Consider the following 22,039-nt stretch of genomic DNA (forward strand, 5'->3'; position numbering starts at 1 on the left):
GCATTTAGTGGCACACTGCAAAGTCTGCCTTTTTTTTTTGGTATACCACTGTAATGTGCACCACGCAAAACTGTTGCTGAACTACATGACTAGAAAGGAATGCACACAAGTCCGGATTTCTTCAACCTAACACTTGAATTGCCCTCATGGCCGTGACCTGGCAAGAATCCTATTTCAAATCAGTTCTTTTCCCAGGAAACAATTTAAACAGACTCGCTCAGCAAACAGATGGCAACCAAAAAAGCTGACACAAGGTGGACATTCCACAGCTGCTGCCTGTTTGAGACTTGTGACAAATAGTTTTCATGCAGAAGCGATGTTTTAATGAGAAAAGGGACAAATTCTGCAGGCATATGGTCTGATTCTAGGAGTTGCTACACTGTTGAAGTGGTGCACCGAGGCCTGGATTAACCATTAAGCACAACAAGCACGCTTAGGACATCAAGGCAAGGGAGCACCACAGAAATTTTCCATTGCCAGATTTTTAATATTAATGGTCACAAATTGCTCTGCTGAGTATTCGTTTTCTTGGCTGAGGTATATTAAAAATCCCAACAGAATAACTATGCAACAAGGCAGGCTGGGTGCTTTATATCTTCTAAGTATAGAATCTGGTGTATTACATAAGGTTAGTTTTGAGTATCTGATATAAGACTTTGCCAGTAGGAGAAAAAAATTCAAGTAATAAAGTGGAAGTATACAAAAATAAACATTACTTTCCATCTTACAGTAGATTTTGTTTCATTTCAAAAAATAAAAAATTATTTTATGGTTTAAAGGTAAAGGTACGGGCCAGTCTTGCCAGACTCTAGCGCTCATCTCACTCTATAGGCTGGGAGCCAGCGCTGTCCGCAGACACTTCCAGGTCATGTGGCCAGCGTGACAAGCTGCATCTGGCGAGCCAGCGCAGCACGTGGAACGCCGTTTACCTTCCCGCTAGATAAGCGGTCCCTATTTATCTACTTGCACCCGGGGGTGCTTTCGAACTGTTAGGTTGGCAGGCGCTGGGACCGAACGACGGGAGCGCACCCCGCCGCGGGGATTCGAACCGCCGACCACGCGATCGGCAAGTCCTAGGCGCTGAGGTTTTACCCACAGCGCCACCCGCGTCCCGCATTTTATGGTTTACTATTGTTTATATTTTGAATCACATATATATGGGGGCACCAAAGCCTTTTAAGTGCTTAGGGCCTCTAAAGGTCTTAATCCAGCCCTGGGTGCACACAATGCAATGCTGTAGCTGTGGTTTGAAGGAGACAAGTCTATCCCTTTGCTTAGTGCTTAGATGCTTTCCCAGCCCTTTGATGATGGTGCCTGCATGGCTGTTTCTCCCACGGTCCTTACTAAACTGACTTCTGACTCAAGCACCATTGCTTAGCTGTAGTGGGGGTGGAAAGGATAGGGCAGTCTTTTTTTTTCTGGTAGGAGTTTCCTGGGAAAATATTTCAGGCGTAGGAAGATGCCAGTCACCTATAACTCAAGAAGAGACATGCCCGGTTTAAGTTACAGGAGGTCATGACTAGGGAGCCTAATTGGCTAAATCTTTGAAGTTCCAACATCAGCAAAGAACAGCTAGGGAAGAAGGGTGTGTGTGTGTGTGTGTGTGTGTGTGTTTAGTATGTGGTATTTTTTTTGTCAAGTTAGTAATATGGACAAGAATTATTATACAAAAAGTCCCTTGGAGCAGCCCACAAAATATCAGTAAATCACCGTGACATGCTCTTTTAAGCCAAAGTTGAAGGCCTGATTCATTTACACAACCGCTTGGGAGCCCCTTCCCTGTTGCTTGGTGCCACAACACTCCAACAATGCATATGGAGAACCTTTGAGAGTGAGATAAGTGACCTAGCATCTTTCCATGCAAGCATCAACCTTAAACCATAATTTAAAATAAACTGTGGTTCAAGAAGAATTTGGATTTGATATCCCGCTTTATCACTACCCGAAGTAGTCTCAAAGCGGCTAACATTCTCCTTTCCCTTCCTCCCCCACAACAAACACTCTGTGAGGTGAGTGGGGCTGAGAGACTTCAAAGAAGTATGCTAGCCCAAGGTCACCCAGCAGCTGCATGTGGAGGAGCGGGGAAGTGAACATGGTTCACCAGATTACAAGTTTACCACTCTTAACCACTACACCACACTGGTTGAACCTTCCCTGCTCCTTTCCATGCCATATTTGGGAGGAAACAACACAGAGTTTGGGTCATTGTGATGTGTGAACACATCGTTGTGGCTTCGTTATCTCCAAATAAACCACCAGTGGAAGCCAAAGTTTCTTTTTGGCTTACATTTTGAGTTTTGCATGTCATGATGAGCCAGATTCTAGCTTGTTTCCTTCCCTGGATGACACAGTTAGGAGCATTAATCATCATTGATTATGAACTATGGTTTATCATTGTGTGTTGCCTATAAGAGAAACCACTGAAGGATTGGCGTCTCTTCTTAATATTTTTTTATTTGCAAATATACTTGTGAAACATATTGGAAGCAAGCAGACTTCTAAAGAAGGCAGCATAACCAAGAACAACAGTATCTTGCATCTGCACCACCACTACTAACACCGGGGCGGGGGGGGGGACATCCCAGCTGTCTGACTCACTCCTTGTTCAAAATCAGACTGCAACTGCTTTCTGTTCTACCACACGTATAGGCAGAAACTGGTCTCAGAGCCCAACCCGCAGGTAGACTGCCCATTCAGGAAATGTCTCCTAATAAATCAACCAATCATCCTTGACCAAGCAGCCAGCTTAGCAAAATACGGCCAACTTTTTCTTGATTGGCAGTTCCATTGAGCTATATCTGATGCAATAGAAAAAGTTAATTTACCAGCATGCAGCCTTGTTTGCTTTGGCTTTTTGAGGCATTTCAGGCAACTTTCTGAGAAGGAGCTCTGGTGTTACTCATTGGATTTTGTCCCATAATCTGTGGCTTGGATCGTTTCAGGAAGGAACTGAGGAAATTTGCTGTTTGGGAAACCAGGTGTCTGCCCAACAGCCTCCTATTAACCAGGAATCTCCAAGGCTCTGTATTTTGGAAATGTCATGATTATAGATTGCAGAACTGCTGGATTTGAACAGGTTTGCTATCCGTCTGCCTTTCTTTCCAGGTCCTGCTCCCATTTCCTTCACAGCAGTTTGACACATTAAATTTAGCAGACAAAGATTTTCCAGGTATGAAGCTAGAATGACAGAGAATATTTCACTTGATCAACTGGTGCATATCAGACTGATGCAAAAGGCAAAGGACCAGAACTACTTAAAAAGCTGCAACCTGACAAGGCGCTCTGATAATTTTTATATTAGACAACAGCTGATAAATGTAATCAGCAGCAGAAGCAGCAACCTTAGGTTTGAAAATCTGTTGACCTCTGGTGACAGGAGTGGTGAGAGAGAAAACTAAAGCACTGACACCTATTGATCAAACTACAGTATATTAGATTTGCACACACACATAAAAACCTGAAAAGTCATTGTTTCCCTACTAAAGAGGTAGAAACTAATAATTTTTCTGGTCTTGGGTCCAGATTGCTGTAAACATCTGGTACAATTTGATCAGGAGGTTTAAAATTTTATAGTTCCCTTTCCCACAATTACATTTCTAAAGATCAGAAACAACCGAACACATGTTTATGGGAAGGCTAACCACATTTTGAAGATGGTACAGATAAATGTTCAGGAAGTATAAAATTAATAATAATAATTATAATATTGCTGAGCTGTGCGAAAGCCTAAACAGCCTAGCCAATGCTTTTATGCTCCCCTCTCCAGGTTCACATAATTAATTTGTTATCAATAATGTATTTATTGATAAAAACACATTTTTTAAAAAAAGAAAAAGCCAAGAATGGCTCATTTCATTACTGTGGTACCTCGGGTTAAGTACTTAATTCGTTCCGGAGGTCCGTACTTAACCTGAAACTGTTCTTAACCTGAAGCACCACTTTAGCTAATGGGGCCTCCTGCTGCCACTGAGCCGGCGCTGCACAATTTCTGTTCTCATCCTGAAGCAAAGTTCTTAACCTGAAGTATTATTTCTGGGTTAGCAGAGTCTGTAACCTGAAGTGTATGTAACCTGAAGCATATGTAACCTGAGGTACCACTGTATATGGATAGAGAATTTCACTGGAAGGAAGTCAATTTTAAATCTATCCCAGGGCAGAAGTCACAATTACCCACAGAAATAAATGGGGAAATTTAACCAACATCTATCCAATCTGGAAGTTTCATCCAAACTTTTCTATCTTTGTGGCTAAAATAATGTCTGTCTTTCTGTGTGTCCTAGAATTCCCTCTTCCTTCTGCAGCCTATTTCTTATAAAGGCAATAGTTTAAGAGTCACAATCCCATATGTTTTAAACAAAAACAGAACTCAAAATTAAAATGTCACTCTACTGCCTGATAGCTTCCTTTCTGTTAGTCAATTTGTTTGGGTTTTTCTCTTAATCACTTGGGAGACTCAAGGGGTTGTTTTGGTTGGTCATCCCGTTGGCTGGGTCAAGGTTGGGACCTGGTAATTTAGGGTGGGTAGGGAATTAGGATTTGGCAGATTTTGGTGCAGTAGAGAGAAGAGAGCTGGCTTCAGGTTGAAGCTGTACAGAGCAATGTATCTTCTGGTGAACCACCCCATATATTGGTGGACTGTGACATGCTCACCTGGCAATAGCACCGGACAGTAGCAGTGCTGGGTGCCAGTGAGCTGCCATTTTAACTTCCCAAAGTACCCCATATAAATAAACTCCTAGAGGAAACACAACCCTGAATGAGTGCTGGAAACCCCTGGAATTTTGCTGCTGCTCGGCAGAGATTGGAGTGGCATGTAACAATAATTAGGGTGCAAGGAACATCCCAGCCTTTGTGTCAAAATCATGCTTATTTCAGATTCTGCTCAAGCAAGCATTCCATGAAACCATACCTTCTTTGATTTCGTCTCCCCCTTCCCCGTTTATGTGTGCTATGAATGGGCATTACTCATCTGGAAACGTTTTGCACTTTAATGCCACAGGAAACTCCAGAACAGCATTTGGCAAGCTGTTAAATTGCTATCACCAGCTGAAAACAGCAGTGCTGTCCCTGTGTTTGCTGAATCAAATTGTTAAGTGCCAAGAGGATTCATGTTTTCTCTGACTCATCCATATGTCTATGAACTCCTGGGGTTTAACTATTGGCTACCAAGAACATCCAGTTCCTACTAAGAAATGGGGGGAGGAGAATAATGAGATGGTCATAGCTCCTAAAATCTGAATTTCTTTGTAACTAGTACTTCATACTGCTATTTACAGAGAATTGCAACTTAAGAATTTAACATAGAGCCCTGCTGTATCAAACCAAGACATCTCTCTTGCCTAACATCCTGTTTCCCACAATGTTCAACCAGATGCCTCCAAGAAGCATAGCTGTCAACCGTCCCTTATTTGGCGGGAAAGTCCCTTATCCCAGCCCTGTGTTCCGCTGCTGTCCCTTATTGATGATGTCCCTTAAATTTCCCAGGTTTCAAAGGAAGCAGCTCCTCTCCCTCCCTCCCTCCCTGCCAGCCAGGGAGGAGGGAGGCTCCAACTGTGGTGCTTGGCTGCGTTGCTCACCCAATAAGGAGTCTAAGAACGACTGGGGGGTGGAGCTTGCATGCCTTGTGCCGATCAAATCGGCTGCATTGCCTGGGGACTCGCCTTTGCTCAGCGCTTCCCAGCAGAGAGGTGACTGTTTTTTTCCTTGCTTTGCCGGGTTGCTGCACTGTGGGAACCAGCGCTTGAGGCTTCGTTTGGCTGCTGGCTGGGCTTTCTGCCTTTGGCTCGGAGGGGCTCAGAAGTTGAACATACCTGTGCTCTGAAAATCCCATATTTTGGCTGCTGATCCCTTATTTTCAAATCTGTAAGGTGACAGCTATGCCAAGAAGCCCAGAAGAAGGCAATAGCTCTCTCCTGCTGTTGCTCCCCCATGGCAGCCTTATTCTCCATGAATTTGTCTAATTACCTTTGAAAGCCATTTAAGTTGGTGGCTTTCACGTCTCGTGGTAGTGAATTCTCTACAGTAGTTTTGACTGTGCTGTGTGAAGAAGGGCTTCCTTTATCTGTCCTGAATCTCCCAGAACTCAGCTTCGAATGGATCTGCATGGCTGCAGACATTTTACAAAAACAGCAATTCCCTTTAAACCACTTTTCTCCCTGGCCTTTTTCATTGCAAATTATCTCCCCAAAATCAATTTCTCTTGCAACTTCATGAACGATAGGCAAACCAGCCAGCTAGGTAGCTTTCACTTCTTTTAGTTGCCTTTTATTAATTTCATTTTCACTGAGCTGTCCAACATGACTCCAAGATCCCTATCCTGGTCAGTTGCCACCAGTTCAGATTACATAATATAAAGCACTACAGTAGTGCCCCGCAAGACGAATGCCTCGCAAGACGAAAAACCCGCTAGACGAAAGGGTTTTCTGTTTTTCGATGCGCTTCGCAAGACAAATTTCCCTATGGGCTTGCTTCGCAAGACGAAAACGTCTTGTGAGTCTTGCAATTTTTTTTGCTCCCCCCCTTTTTCTAAACCGCTAAGCCGCTAATAGCCTTTTAGCCGCTAAGCCTTTAATAGCCGCTAAGCCGCTAAACTGCCAATAGCGCTAATCCGCTAAGCCGCTAATAGGGATGCTTCGCAAGACGAAAAAACCGCTAGACGAAGAGACTCTCAGAACGGATTATTTTCGTCTTGCGAGGCACCACTGTACTTTTAAAAGAAAAATAGCTTATTGAAAATGCATATTGATATTGTGACTATATGCAAATTCATTTAATTAACCAAGAAAACACAAGACAGGATAGTTACAGAGGAACAGCAGCAGCTTTTCATTGAGTAAACTTGGTTTTTTGCATGCAATCAAATGCTTTTACATTAATTTTCTCAGTTATTGTATCAGTGTGTTAGGGGCATGCTAACAGCTCGATCCTATGCATGTTTATTCAGTGGTAGGTTCTATGCCATATGGCAGGTATGTCCAACAGGTGAGGGAAGAGACTCCATCAGGCAAGGCCTCCTTCTACCTGCCTTGCCCCACCCTCTAGTCTCTGCTACTCAATTTGTATTGTATTCTTTTATGTACTGTGGTTTGCCGTTGTTTTATTAATTATAGTTTAGAAATTATTTATTGTAACTGTTGCGTGGATTTCTGTTTAACTTTTATATGTTGATATTATTATTTTATACTATTCTAATCATTGTTGAATGTAACTTTTTGATGTAGGTTTCTTATTTTAAAGTTTTGTTTTACTATCACATTTTTGTATTGCATTAGATTGTTTTAAGATGTACATTTTTTGTTTCTTCAACTTGCGAACTGTGTTGAGTAGTGTAAGATAGAAAGACGGTATACAAATTAAAAACAATGATGATGATCCTGGTAGATCTCTGGACCCTCAGATATCTCCCCCCCTCCCCAACAAAGCTCAACAACTTTGCCTTTCCCAAAAGAGCTCAACAACTGTGGCTGCTTTAAAAAAAGTGACAATGGATAGATCACTGCCAGTTTATTATACTGTGAGTAGATTGCAGTCCATTGGGAGTTGGACGTCTCTGCTATATGGCATTACACAAGATATTTCTAAAGAGCTGAGCCACTGTGTATTCCCTTCTGTCTCTCACCCGCTCTGTATATATGACATTTGACTTTGGACATGGTTTCTTGGTCATCCAGCTCCAGAGAAGATCAAGGCAGATGACATCTCTAATCTATAGGTATGTTGTTCTCCAATGAAAACCCTCTATTTCGTAAAATGACTTGAAGTTGGAAATATTTTCTGGAGGGTCTCTTGTATTTTTAGTACAGTATCCTAGATGTTTATTTGTGGGTAAGTTCAAAGGAACATTAAAATGAGGTTGTGAAGTGCTCCAAAAGCATCTCTCTAAATTGAATAAATGGACAAAATGTGGTTCAATGTAAGTACAGATTACAATCACGGGGTAATTTTATAGGGACATGATCATTTATAAGCCTGAAACATGCTTCTTAAGTTCATGTTCATCTATCTTTTCTTGGCAGGAAAATTGAATTTGGTTTGGCAACAGCCTCTAGAAAAACTTCAGAAATTAGAGGCGGGGGGAGATGTTTAAGCGGAAAGCTCAAGCTTTGCTCTGGGAACTGGGACTCAATATGAGCCTGAATTCAACTGTCTGTTTTCAGCCTCCAGTTTCCCAGTCTCCATCCGCAACTAGCACACAAGCAAACATTTGACTGCTCTAAAGGGAGTAAGTGTAGAAAGATTCAACCAGCAAGTCATAATCATGGGCAAAAATCTCCCTTTGTGCTTTTGTTTCCTAATTGCCAGTACATTAATATATTTTTTTCCAGAATGAACAGATAGTGTTTTGTTCATGTGTGTGTGTTTCTGGCAAAAGGCTGGAAGACTCTATCCAAAGTCCAGAAGACCTTTTAAAAGTCTGAATTCCCAGCTTTTCCATGTCTAATCAAGGGGCTTAAAACATTTGCCACATGTTCTTCATTTCCATCTCATTTCATCACACTAAAGTGAAAACATGCCAAAAAGGAGCAACATTTGTCAGTGCCCCCAAATAGGAACCACAGCTGCCCATTTTATACAGTGGCCATTTCCAGCATACAAATCAATTTTCCCTGCAGTGGTGGGATGCGGTGAATAATGACTGGGTTGTTTAAGGAAGCATGACCGATTTGGGATGAAGGTTCCTGCCACTCTGACATTTTCATAGTATAATTTATTGCACACAGCATATAAAGCTGCGGTAACCAAGTCTTCTTGCCAGGCTTAATAGTGGGGAATAGCCTGAAAGACCACATCACGGCAACGGCAGATCTTTCCCTTGTTAAAAGGCACTTGAACTCCTGAGACCTTGCTATGTTGAATAGTATGGCATCCAAGGATTTCCTCAATTGGAGTCTCCTGGCTTTGCTTCTGTTGCTTCGCTTTTGCCTGTGCCAAGATGAAGACACGGAGGTGAGCAGAAGATATAATAACCCAGTGGCCAAAGTCTTGCAAAGTCACCACCAGACTGGTCAAAAAGGTTCCAGCAGCAGGGAATTGTTCAGACAGCGGAGTCGACTTGTTGAGTGGACGGTTGAGAATGATGATGGTAATAGCCCTTCTCCTGACCAAAATGCCTTGAAACCAGAGGTAGATGATGTAGCACAGACTACCTCAAACAGAGTCCAGGTACTCTGAATTAATATTCTACGACGTTTAGAAAGTTAATGAATGGGATTTTGTTTTGCTATATGAGACAACCAGCGCTACTTTTTAAAGAAGTGGTTTATTGAAAATGCATACTCAAACTGTGACTATTTGTGCAAATTTGTTTAATTAAGCAAGCAAGCGTAAGACAGGATAGTTACAGAGGATTTCCAGCAGTTTTTCATTCAGAGTAAACTTTGTCTTTTGCATGCAACCAAATGCCTTTACATTAATTTTCTCATTCATTGTATCAGGGTATTTTGAACATGCTAACAGTCCCATCCTATGCATGTTTATTCAGAGGCTGGTCCTACTGAGTTCAATGGATCTTACTCCCCAGCCTAGTGTGACTGCAGCCTAAGGCTGCAATCCAGTCAAAATTAAGTGCTCCTAATTCCCACTGAAATGAATAAGGCTTGCATAACTTTGGCTATATCAAACTACAGTTTTATTGGAAACCCAGGGTATAAAAGTTCCTATTCATTCAATATGCAAATTCTGTACAATGTGCAAACATTTGAATTCTTTATCAACCATGTCAGACTTAAATGAAATATTGTATAATTCTGGGGGGTAAATATATTCTTCAGGAGTTTGCAATGCATTTTATATGTTATATAATTAAGGCTGTAATCCTATACACACTTAATAGAAAGTAAGCCCTGTTGAAAATGGAGCTTGATCCTGAGTAGCCCTTTATAGGATTGCTGTGTAAGAGTGGTGAAGGAAAACCAAAAGGCTGATGGACCGGTGAATTTATAACACAGAGAAAATTGTTCAGTTAGCATGAGATTATTTAACATGTTCTTGACTCCATCCTCAACTCAGTCAGCCTTGCATTAGAGATATATTTTCTATGTTTCACTATTATTAATTGCTATTATGATTCACCTGACTTTCATTTAAGATGACCAATGCAACTAAAATTGGCTTTAAAATATGACCTCTAGTTCAAGTGAGCAGTAGGTTAGACAGTTTAACACTGTGCACATATAAATATACTTTATTTATATAGATACATACTGATTATTTTCTTTTAAGTGTTATTTAATTACTGAGAAACTTGCTTATTTATCAAATGGGGGGGGGAATCCTAAAAGTGGTGAACAGTAAGACATACATATTGTTTTAAAAATTATAACAATGAAGGCTGCACAGTGACACAATAATCAGAAACGTTTATTTCATCCAGCAGGAGAAATTAAAACAGGGATAAGGTTCCTGCAGTCTTCTGGACCTCAGCTCCTATCACCCCTAACAATTGAAAATAGTCACTGGTGCTGATGGGAGTTGGAGCCCAACAGCATCAACCCCTATCCCTGGATTAAAGTATACCACCATAGACTTCTTAGCATTTTTAATGCATTTTTAAAGGAAAAATTAACAACACATATTTAAGGACTGACCTCATGAATTTAGTTGATCTCAGACCTCCGTAAATGCGGAACCACTACCTGTACTCAAAACATTCTATTAACTCTTGAAGCCAGTCCAGCCTCTAATGGAAGTGATATCTGCAACCAAGTTAGAGGCAAGGAGGTCTGAACGCTTTTGCCACATTTGGAATAGTACTTGCAAGAGCTATAACATCAGTTTGTATGGACTGTGAAGTCAACCAAGAGGGTAAAAATCTGGATACTTCACAACTGGATTTAACTGAAGCAAAAGAGCTATCTAAAGTAAAACTGACTTTAGCTCCATTGATGTCAATGGTACTGAAATGTCTTAAATCCAAATACTTTGACTTAATTGGATTGTGGATTGAGATATGTTTTGGGAAAACCTCTATGGGAGAAGAGCCACATGTGATCGAATATTAAGAGGAAGGAAATATTCAGAGGAAGGGCAGGGAAAGGGTTAAGCACCCCATGCACTTCTCTGCAAAAAGGACTTTTGGGCTGCACTTGCATGTATTATGTTCTATGGCCCTAATATAGATGGTAAGAAAGACATGGCAGCAAATATTCTAATTCTTCCAGATTCTGCCCTTGGCTCATCAGGCTAACTTATAAGGCAAGAAGCTAATGACTGGTTGTTCTCATGCCTCCTGACATGTTTGTATCTGTACTGATTAGTGGAACTGCCTGCGTAAATATTAATGACCAACTGAAGGATTTTCAGATAGCAAATACAGACAAGTAATTAACAAAGGAAGCTGTTGTTCAACACATGGAGATTAGTTCAGATAAGTGCAACAAGGCAAGCAGATTAGAAAACACACACGCCTTGCATCAGTCTCGAATGTGCTTTTCTCAGCAAAAGCAGGGAACCAATCCCTTCCCAACAGCTGTTCCCATGTATTTTGCTAAAAAGAAAAGAAAAGGCAATTTAAATGTACTTTCACCCTTCAGTTCTGGTTACCATGCATAGCGCTTGACTATCTCTACCCAAGTGCAAACTGTCAATTTAAAATCCAAGCTTAAGTTCAAATTTCATGGCTGTTCCATCTGGTGCAACGGTGTCCACATCTGCTCTGATTGAACACAGAAAAATTGTTCAAGGAATGCATGCTCATGAAATTTATATTGGGTTCCAGCAGATCCCCGTTATTACCTGTATTTCCTACACACAAATACACACCTCCCTTGAGCATTTAGCAGTGTCTGTATCATAGAATGGTAGAGTTGGAAGGGACTGCAAGAGTCACCTAGCCGAAACCGTCTACAGCACAGTGCTCTTTTGCACAATGCGGAGCTCACAACCCTAAGATTAAGAGATTAAGGTTAAGAGTCTCATGCTCTACCGACTGTGCTATTACATGCAAGAATGCATTTTTATTTATTACTATAAGATACCACCAGATATCAAACTTTTGTGACTAAAAGAAGGTGGGGTTTCAGGTTTTTAAAAAACGATTCCATCTTCTTTCTGACACACAGGAGGCAATGCTTCTTCCAAGATGATGCCTGTTACAACATATTTATCATGTAAAAACAAAGAAAGCACACTTCTTGCTTTAAAAGGGGGGTTATATACAGATTTATGGAAATTTAATCGATAGATCCATTGATTAATAAACTTAAGCTCAAATGATTAATTACAATTTCTTCGATTAGGTTGCAGCACTATAATTTTCTAAACATTTATTTACAGATATGTAAAGTTGACAAGCATTTTAATATATTTTTATAATGTAATTTATAACTGCTGATCTTACTTGTATTTTGAAAAAGAAATAGGCCAACTCGTCTTCCATTTCTGACTTTTTATAAGTAACTTTAATGTATTTTATGTATATTTTATATTTTTATAATTAAGCAGTTTACAAATCCTGTTAAATAAAAAATGTATGTACACACACACACACACACACAATGAGCAGGCAGAAAATAGTGAGCATGGATGCAAAAAGGTCCAGTTTCAAAACAGTATCAATCAGTCCATTAAGCTGCTTCCACTGACTAGAAACTTATTTGTAAATGTTCCCAACCAACTTCATCTCTTTGGGCCAATTCTTAAATTCTCTAGCACTTCTGCTGCACATATATTTTTGCTGAGATGTGGATTTCCACTGTAGAGAATTGACAAAGGACCTGACAGGCCAATCACTGATGGCCTGAAAGGAAACAGCTTACAACAGAAGAACTGAGAAAGGCAGCTCTATCTATTTGGCACACACAAAACAGCATGGCTGTAGCAATATACATGCAGGAGATTAGTACCTTGTTGTATGTGTGCCTCTATGTGCAGCAGTGGATATATTCTATAAAATGTTTTTGTTCCTGAATTTTGTATTGGCAGACGATACACAGTGGACCTCAAAGCCCACCAGAATGTGGCTGCCGAGGGGATTTTGGATTTCGGGGTTATCAAGGCCCACCAGGGCCCCCTGGGCCTGCTGGAATGCCAGGTAAAGGAAATTAGAGTTTAAGTTGCATAAACATTAGTGCTTCAGGTTGTTGGAGGGCTGCTAAGGTAACAGCAGGCATACTGTGCTGCACTATGCTCCTACCAAACTCCTAGGCTCCTATGGAGCTGGAAGGTCTGGTACAGTGATAAACCTTGCCTTGTTCTTTTCCTTATCCACCTTCTCAGCTCATTCCCGCAGTCCCTATGCCAGATGCATGCTTGGGAAAGTGGGTCGGGAGTTTTTGTTTGCATTGTCTTGCGAACAACCATGCAGCTCTGGCCCTAAAAGCTCAGTTTATGCAACAGCGAGTGTTTGCACAACATGCAAGTAGCAACCAGACTGTTATTCTGTCCCTCTCCCCCGCCCACACCACAAGCCATTGGCAGCAGCAGTAGGTCTGACATCCTGGCCATATAGTGCAGCAGACTTTCTTTAGCTCTTTGTTGGTACTTTAGCAATAAGAATTTCCAGTAATAAAAGTATGACATAGTTGCATAAAAGTGCTTCTATAAGCAGCTTTGGATGGCAAAAAAAGAAGAAGTACAAATTGCGTGGTTCCTTTGGTATAAACCAACAGTGATGAATAGAGCTTATTATGTGAACCAGCCACCAACTTTTCATTCCATAAAAGTGTGGTATATGATTTCAGTCATAAGCACAGAAATGTCCAATGATGACTGAAGTGGCATGGGATTTGGCAACCTAATAAAGGATGGTGTAATTTTTTTAGATTATACAATGCATTAACTTAAAAAGCAGTACATACAATCCCTTCAATCTGGTATCTCAACATAGAAAATGATGTGCATCTTAATGTAATTAATCATGAACTTCAAAGAACATGCAACTAAAAAGGATATGGGTTGTATCCAGTGGTGTCCCTTGTATTAGTCGAAGTTTCTTTGATTCCAGAGAGGTCCTCATCGGTGGAAGGAAGTGATTTTCTCTTATTCCTTTTCTCCATGTGCTCCCACCTTCGGCTCTAGATGAACTTTGGAAGAACATCATGGAAGGTGGTGATGGGACTATAGCGGGAAGGGGAAATTGATGAAAATTGTCTCCCTTCCTGTTAAGCTGATAGAAGTATCTCCCAACAGCACAAGGGATACCATTTCCTATAACCCTTTATTTTCAGTTCCACATGCAAGTTCTAAACATTTTTCATGTTATTTAATTTAAAGACTATCAATTTGGTTCAAGTTGTCTACCTGATCATTACTGTAGCCAAGGGGTGAGGAACCTTTGGCTTGTGGTCCAAATTTGGTCCTCTGGGCCTCTTCATTTGACTCACAAAGTCATTTCCCTCAAAACCACAACCTCCTGCCCCACACCTGATGCTATATGTAATATGAAGTATGGGGTCGGTTGAAGCGCAGCAGATCCCTTCAGAAAGCAGGATTAAACTCCAGGAGCATCACCTGCACATCAGATGATGTTTGGAGTTAAATCATGGTTGGCTGCTGTTTCCCCTACCCCTTCAGGGCAACTTTGAGAGATATGGCCCTCTAGGTCAAAAAGATTCCCCATTCTTCCTCTAGCCATTGTTACAGTCTTTTCAGAAGCAACTGACTGATTAAATTTATCCCAGAAATTGTATCCCACATATGGGACTGATGCTGAAAGTTGGAACTGTCTGAATCTCAACAGTGTTATTTTTTAGTCTCTCTCATGCAGACTTCTGTGGAACCATCAGGTCTCTGGAACAAGTCCAGAAAGGCCCCTGCTCCATGTTCTCTCTCTCACTATACCCAGGCTTAGGCCTATTGCGCCAATGGTGGCCAATGATGTTATCAGCCCACAGTATGCTAGGCCTTGAGGCTTACTAACATATGAGATATACGGTAATCATGAAGATATGGTTTGTTTCCAGGGAATTCACCCATTGCCAAACAAGGAGAGCTTCAATCATTGCTGTTTTATATGTGGTCGAGAAAATGTTTACTTTCTTGTAATATCATGAGTGAAGGGATTAGGAACCTGAGGCCCCCAGATGTTGTTGGAATGGATGGCTAAATGGGTGTTGCTCTCATGCTTCATGCTGGTTTCTGTTGCTGCTCTACATTTCCTCCCACACAGACCCTAATAAAACACGCTCTTCCAGCCATGCAGTTTCTTCTCAGTGCCCAACCTGCTTTTCTGCTTCTTAGAAATCAGAAATAGAAAATTGAACACTTGAACAAGTGTCTTGAGGTGGATTACTGTTAAATCATTTGTTCTGGACAAAAGAGTAGAAAATGAAATTGGGAGGGGTGGTGCTTTTAACTAAGAAACACACACAAAATCCCTTTATTTGTTTTAAGGAAACCATGGAAACAATGGAAATAATGGTGCACCTGGCACTGAAGGAGCAAAAGGTGACAAAGGTGACAAGGGAGACATTGGACTGAGAGGAGAGCGGGGCCATCATGGACCGAAGGGAGAAAAGGGTTACCCTGGCATCCCTCCAGAACTTCAGGTAAACTTCCTTAGAAACATCAATGGGGTTGCATCCAGAGTGGTCATTTGCCAAAACTCCAATATAGTTGGTGTATGCCTAATTTTTGAGAGGAGGCTAGTCCACAGGGTTAGGTGCCACCACTTAACAATATGTGTGAAAGGACATGAACTGGATCCATACCATTCTGTCTAGCGGCAATCTTTTCTGGAGAGTGGAAAAAGTCTCCACAAATAGTATCCTTTCACCAATACTGGCAGTCCACACTTCACGGATCATATATTTGCTTAATGAGCTGAGATATGATCTCCTCCTTTCTGAGAGAAATGATGACAACCAACCTAGAAGTTTCCAGTTAACTATAGTTTCCTAAGTTGAAAGAACCAACAAACTATTGTTAACACTTTGGAACAAGCCAGTAAGTCATCGTTTGAAGTTGGTTTAATATTCTGGTTTGTTTTGAATCTGTTAACCAGTTTCTTGATTCTGATAAGACAGGAAACTATAAACAGCTGGGGAATCCTGTCCCCCCCCCCCCCCGGCTTGCATGAACAGACTGTTTAAATGGCCATAAGGTTTGTTCATTTCTTATCTTATTAAGCCAAAACATAACAGTCTGAAAGCAGCCATAGTAGGAACAAAAAAGGAATTCAGTTTTTAGTAATTCAGAATGGACGGTACTAGAGAAATCTATGCGATGAAAATGGGAAATATTGCTCTTTGAGGTCCTTTTTTAAAAGTTTCTATACTGCAAAAAGATTTTGCAGAATTCACTGAGCCCTCCTCTGTCATTCCAATAGCCAACTTAAATAATGCCGATAAATTAAATGGATTCAGTTGTATTTTGCTTAACTAATTTGTAAAAGTTAAAATTTTAGACATTTTAGCATATTTTTCAAGTCCCTCCATAATTAATGTTAAGGTTTTATTTTAATGGCTTATGCCAAAATGCTGTTATGTAGACAAAAGCCACATTTTGTGAGGATGCTCTGCACTAAAAGCATTTTTTTAAAAGTCTGCAACCCCCCCCCCAAAAAGCTGAATGCTGCAACTTTAAAAAACAAACAAACCAAGCTTATTAGGTAGACTTGCACAATTTATTATGTGCTGAAGCCCCACTTCCAGGGCAGGCCAGTCTTCTACAATGTTGTCTTAGAAGTCTTACATATGCTCAGGTAAGTTTATCTAGAACTGTAGCCTTCATTAGGCACCTAAGATGCCCCCAGGCATTGCCTCTGTAATTCCTAGTCCTTAAAAATGAGAAAGTCAATTTTATGCTCAACAGATGTATTCTGCAATTTTTCAGTTCTTGCACAAAACTGAAGACAACTCAGGTCTTCATTTCTTCCTCCTTCCTCATAACTGTTCAGTGGCTGAGATGGCACTTGATGCAGAAATTTCCCCCCGCCCCCCGGGGACCCAGTCACTACAGTGATTTTTGTGTTAAAGTGAAATTTCAAACCAAGCTGTTTACCCTGCAGTCATGTGTCTACATGTCTCATTTTCTGCACATGAATAGTTCTGTTCTTACATAAACCAATGAGACTTTTATCACTACAGTTTGCTGAGAGCTGGCCTAGGTCCTAAATGTACATTTAGGAAATTAAAGCAAATATGTCTCAAACCAAAGTGGGGAAGATGCCCATAAGGAACGGATTGAGCCAACCATGCCTTCCAATTTGTCTTTGTCCTACTTGGTAACTACTGCTTAAACATAAGCTGTATTTGTATAGGTTGCGTTTATGGCTTCAATGGCAACCCATTTCAGTAACCAGAACAGTGGAATAATCTTCTCTAGTGTTGAAACCAACGTTGGAAATTTTTTTGACGTGATGACTGGTCGATTTGGAGCACCCGTGAATGGCAAGTATAAAGAATAGAAGATTCTATAGAAATATCAGCTAGACTTCTTAATACTGGCTTGATTACGGCCAGAATTGTACATACCATGGAAATTGATCTTATTGAACTAAGAGGGTCTTCTGAGTAATTATGCATACAATTGGAATTGGCATGAGGTGTGTTATTTTCTGAGGAAAGTAGAGCAAATGCAATTTACACCTCTAACAATATATTATGGATCACTGATTCACCCAATATTCCATTTTTTTATTTTGATTGAAGTCATTGTGGCTTCACAGAATTCAGAAAATTAGGCAAGGATACAGGTTTCAGAGAGGGATTGGTATGCAAGGAATCAAAACCAGTTTCTTAGTAGTTAGTACCCATGTTTTCTTGGAAGTGGACATGTGCAGAAACACTTTGTATGTTACATTCTTTGCCAGGGCAGTAACTTGTGTAAGAATTGTCTCATCTGAACTATTTTGTATAAAGAATTTAATCAGTTGTATTATCGTTTTTCAGGGGTGTATTTCTTCACCTTCAACATGATGAAGCATGAGGATGTAGAGGAAGTGTATGTTTATTTAATGCACAATGGCAATACAGTTTTCAGCTTATACAGGTGAGTTGACTGGCACTTCTGGACTTCGTACACTTCCAAATTTTTGTCCAGTGGGATAGCACATACTTGGCTTTCAAAGTCCCACATTCAGTCAGGTTGCAGGCGATGTACAAGACCTTGGTAGGAGAGCTGAGGCCACAAAGAACACCCAGCCATGGGCTAAATTGACAATATAACCTGGTGTATGGCTGCCTATTTTGGAAAATGGCAGGTTTGCCCTTAAATCAGGCACCCCCAAATTTGGCCCTCCAGATGTTTTGGGACTACAACTCCCATCATCCCTAGCTAACAGGACAAGTGGTCAGGGATGATGGGAAATGTAGTCCCAAAACATCTGGAGGACTGAGTTTGGGGATGCTTGCCTTAAATCAACTTGCTTATATTCTATTTGAATAAGATTGCAGCTGGAACTTTACATTACTAGGCAATTAATGCTCCTAAACACCTAACCTGCTGCTTCAGTGCTGCAAAGCAATGCTAGGAAAGGGGGATTACAGATGAGCAGTGAGACTTAGTGGGATACTGGGTCCTGAACACCCCCAATATTTTTTTTAATTTTTCTCCCACCTTTCATAAGTTCCTAGGGTATGTTACAAATGAAACAAACGGCTTGATTAAAATAACAGAATCAGTAAAATCAATAAACATGACTCCTATTTCCACAGTGGAGGATTGGTTCAAAATAATAATGTGCAGATAGAAAGTTGACCTGTTGTCTTCTCTTTATTCTTAGCTATGAATCAAAAGGTAAAACTGACTCATCAAGCAATAGCGCAGTGCTTAAACTTGCCAAGGGAGATGAAGTTTGGCTGCGGATGGGCAATGGAGCACTCCATGGGGATCATCAACGCTTTTCCACTTTTGCAGGGTTTCTTCTTTTTGAAACCAAATAGACTTAACATTTTAAGACAGATTTTGCTCTTTGCTTTCTCTATCCTTTGGAACAACATGGTAACGTACTTCAGGGCCCTTTTTGAAACCAGTATGCTGGGGTGTAAATCTATGAAGCGGTATGAGACGGGTTAGGCCTGCTTCCTTATGGGTTTGTTGTTGTTGTTGTTGTTTTACCACACTACCTTGCTATGGCCCTGATGCCACTGAAATCTGAAATCCTATTCCAGATAGCTGAATGCTGTGATGATTACAGCCTTTGGCCCCAATCAATGTGGCTTCACACTTGTATGGATTTGTTCAGCATACAGGGTCTACTTTCTTCTTTCAAATTGATTCAGAAGTTATTGGGAACTTCATGTGTGCTTCTGAGCTCCTTCATCCGTAACAAAAAATCAGAAGCACACCTAGTCTGTGCACTGCACCACATCCAGTATGGAAATACAGATATGGAAGTGCATATGCATAGCTGTTCCATAATAAATTTATAACAACATGACCTCTGAATTGTTAAAATTAGTTGCTAACTGGTGCATCCACTTTATGAAGAATAATAATTTAGAATTTTTGCCTTCTTTGTCCTTATAAATGCTCAAATCTTGATTTGTATGCTTTGGGTGATCTACAACTAAATTAAACTGAATTGTCTATAAAGGGATTTACTCATCCTGTATGAATGGTTAGGTATGTTGGCTAAATTCAAGTACTTTTACTTAATGGAGTTTGTAGAATGGAGAATATACTATTTTTTACTATGTAGGCTTGTTTAGTTTGCACGAATGAAAATCTTCATGTTTTAAAGTATATCAGCAATTTTTCTGCATGCTTTAAAAAACAGAATCAATTTGTCATTAGTTCTTATTAAAGTATTTTGACCCTAGCTCAGTAGAATGAAACAAGTTTGAATTTTTTGTCATGAATGTGTTTATTTGCTTATTTTGTAAACTGATCACTTACTAATTAAAGACCACTTTGGACAAATCTCTTGCATGCAACATTAAAATTATTTTCTCTTATAAGGTGAGATATAGATTTTAGGAGCTTAAGGCGACATACTTTGTTCTCCCCCAACTCATATTATCATCAGGGCAGCTTTTTGAGGTAGGTTAGGCTGAGAGATGGTGACTGAACCAAGGTCACCCAGTGGATTTCATGGCTGAGTGGGGACTTGAACCCTGGTCTTTCCAGGTCCAACACTCTAACCAGTATACCACACTGATTCCTCAGTACACTGAAAATCGAGAAGGCCGAATGAATAACCCATATTGGATTTTTCAGAACTCTTTAGGAGTGGTTGCAAGATAGGAAGAGCCAGGATTGTATTCAGAAAGATATACTCCTGCTGAGCTCTGGGGAAGAACTGAAGCACAAAAAATACATTGTCAGTGCAACATAACCTTAAAAGAAAAGTTAATACAGTTTGTTCCATGTTATTATTACCTATATTTCTACCAGCAGGATCTTAAGAAGTGTCGTGGTGTGTACAATGGCATGATGTGAATATACACTGGCCATTCTCATACAGGTGTATCTTTTGTTGTAGTAGTGTGAGCTTTTATAGAAACCAGGTTTTTTTTGTTTATTTCACATGAAATGCTCCCAAGACAAAGCTGGTAATTTTGCTTAAGCTGCCTTGCAGAATGTATTCCCTGTTATCACAGCTTGTTTTTCGAAATAATTTGAACAACATTTTGAATGTCAAGGAAGATGGGGGAAAGGAAGGAAAAAAATCTAACACAATTACGCCTGCTTCAAAGAAATTATATGCTTATCTGCCATCTGCAGGAGAGAACCTCCAAATAAAATAGCAATCTAATGAAGAACCAGAAATGCAAATGCTCTGGTCTCTTCCTTTGATTATTCATTGTCTAGAAACATAAAAGGCAGCTTCAGCACTGTAAATATTCTTCAGCAGGCATACTGTACTATAAAGCTGGGTCTAATGCCAATACTTCAAAATATTGATTGGACCCAATGGGCCGTTGGATGAAGAGATCTAGTAGGTCATCTGTTAGGCGGGAGGCTGAGCAGCCTCAACAAAGCCCCATTGCTTCTCTGACTCACAAGGACAGCTGCTTTGGGCTTTGACTTGCAAACCACAAGGGTGTTCCCCATTTCCACACATTTCGCTGAGGTCTGGAATGTACCCACACAACCCAGTAAATGGGGAGTTGCCTGTAATAACATTTCCAAGGAACACCACTCCATCCAGTGCATGCTTCCTTGGAAGTAAGTCCCAAGGAGCTCAATGAAGCTTACCTTATTCCCTAGTAAGCTTTATTTAGGATTGCACCCTCACAGCTTGGCCCTGGGTGCGCTGGGTGGGGGACATGGGACAGGGCCTTCTCAGTGGCTGCTCCCAGATTCTGGAGAAGCTCCCTCCCTAGAGAAGCTAGACTGGCTCCTTCCTTGCTTTCCTTCCTCTAGCAAGGGAAGACTTGTTCCAACAGGCTTCGGAGAACTGGCTTTTACTGAAAGGGCTGCCGCCATGCAGTTTTTATTGCAGTTCTTCATATGGTCTTAACAGATGTTATGTACCATGTACAGTGGTACCTCGGGTTAAGTACTTAATTCGTTCCGGAGGTCCATTCTTAACTTGAAGCACCACTTTAGCTAATGGGGCCTCCTGCTGCTGCGCCGCCAGAGCACGATTTCTGTTCTCATCCTGAAGCAAAGTTCTTAACCTGAGGTACTATTTCTGGGTTAGCAGAGTCTGTAACCTGAAGCGTCTGTAACCTCAGTCCAGTATATCTGAAGGAGCATCTCCACCCTCATCATTCTACCCGGATACTGAGGTCCAGCTCTGAGGGCCTTCTGGCAGTTCTCTCAGTGTGAGAAGCTAAGTTACAGGGAAGGAGGCAGAGGGCCTTCTCGGTGGTGGCGCCCGCCCTGTGGAACGCCCTCCCAACAGATGTCAAGGAGGAAAATTACCACCAAACTTTTAGAAGACATCTAAAGGCAGCCCTGTTTAGGGAAGCTTTTAATGTTTGATGTATTGCAGTATTTTAATATTTTTTTGGAAGCCGCCCAGAGTGGCTGGGGAAGCCCAGCCAGATGGGCGGGGTATAAATAATAAATTATTATTATTATTACCTGAAGCGTATGTAACCCAAGGTACCACTGTATAGCTTTACTTCTATCCATGCTTAATTGGTTTTTAGTGAGGTTTCCCCACCTTAGGTTTTTAGCTGTTTTGTTTTTCTGTGAAAGCCACCTTGAC

General features: G+C 40.8%; 1 protein-coding gene across 1 annotated transcript; it reads left to right on the plus strand.

The window, feature by feature from the left end:
• The first annotated feature begins 8,385 nt into the window (after positions 1-8,385).
• On the plus strand, positions 8,386-20,731 carry C1QTNF3 (C1q and TNF related 3). Its single transcript, XM_081930098.1, has 6 exons — positions 8,386-9,162; positions 12,922-13,030; positions 15,331-15,485; positions 17,198-17,320; positions 17,810-17,928; positions 18,662-20,731. Exons 1-6 carry the CDS (start codon positions 8,848-8,850, stop codon positions 18,819-18,821), a joined length of 981 nt encoding a protein of 326 aa, XP_081786224.1. The 5' UTR covers positions 8,386-8,847; the 3' UTR covers positions 18,822-20,731.
• Positions 20,732-22,039: the final 1,308 nt, after the last annotated feature.

The sequence above is a fragment of the Podarcis melisellensis genome (genome assembly GCF_964234715.1).
Source record: "Podarcis melisellensis genome assembly, chromosome: 11".
NCBI classification, from domain to species: Eukaryota; Metazoa; Chordata; class Lepidosauria; order Squamata; family Lacertidae; genus Podarcis; species Podarcis melisellensis.

Coding starts and splice junctions, on each gene's coding strand:
- C1QTNF3 (XM_081930098.1), top strand. CDS start 8,848: ATGTTGAATAGTATGGCATCCAAGGATTTCCTCAATTGGAGTCTCCTG. Junction 15,486..17,197: donor GCATCCCTCCAGAACTTCAG/GTAAACTTCCTT, acceptor GTATTTGTATAG/GTTGCGTTTATGGCTTCAAT. Junction 17,321..17,809: donor CTGGTCGATTTGGAGCACCC/GTGAATGGCAAG, acceptor GAATTTAATCAG/TTGTATTATCGTTTTTCAGG.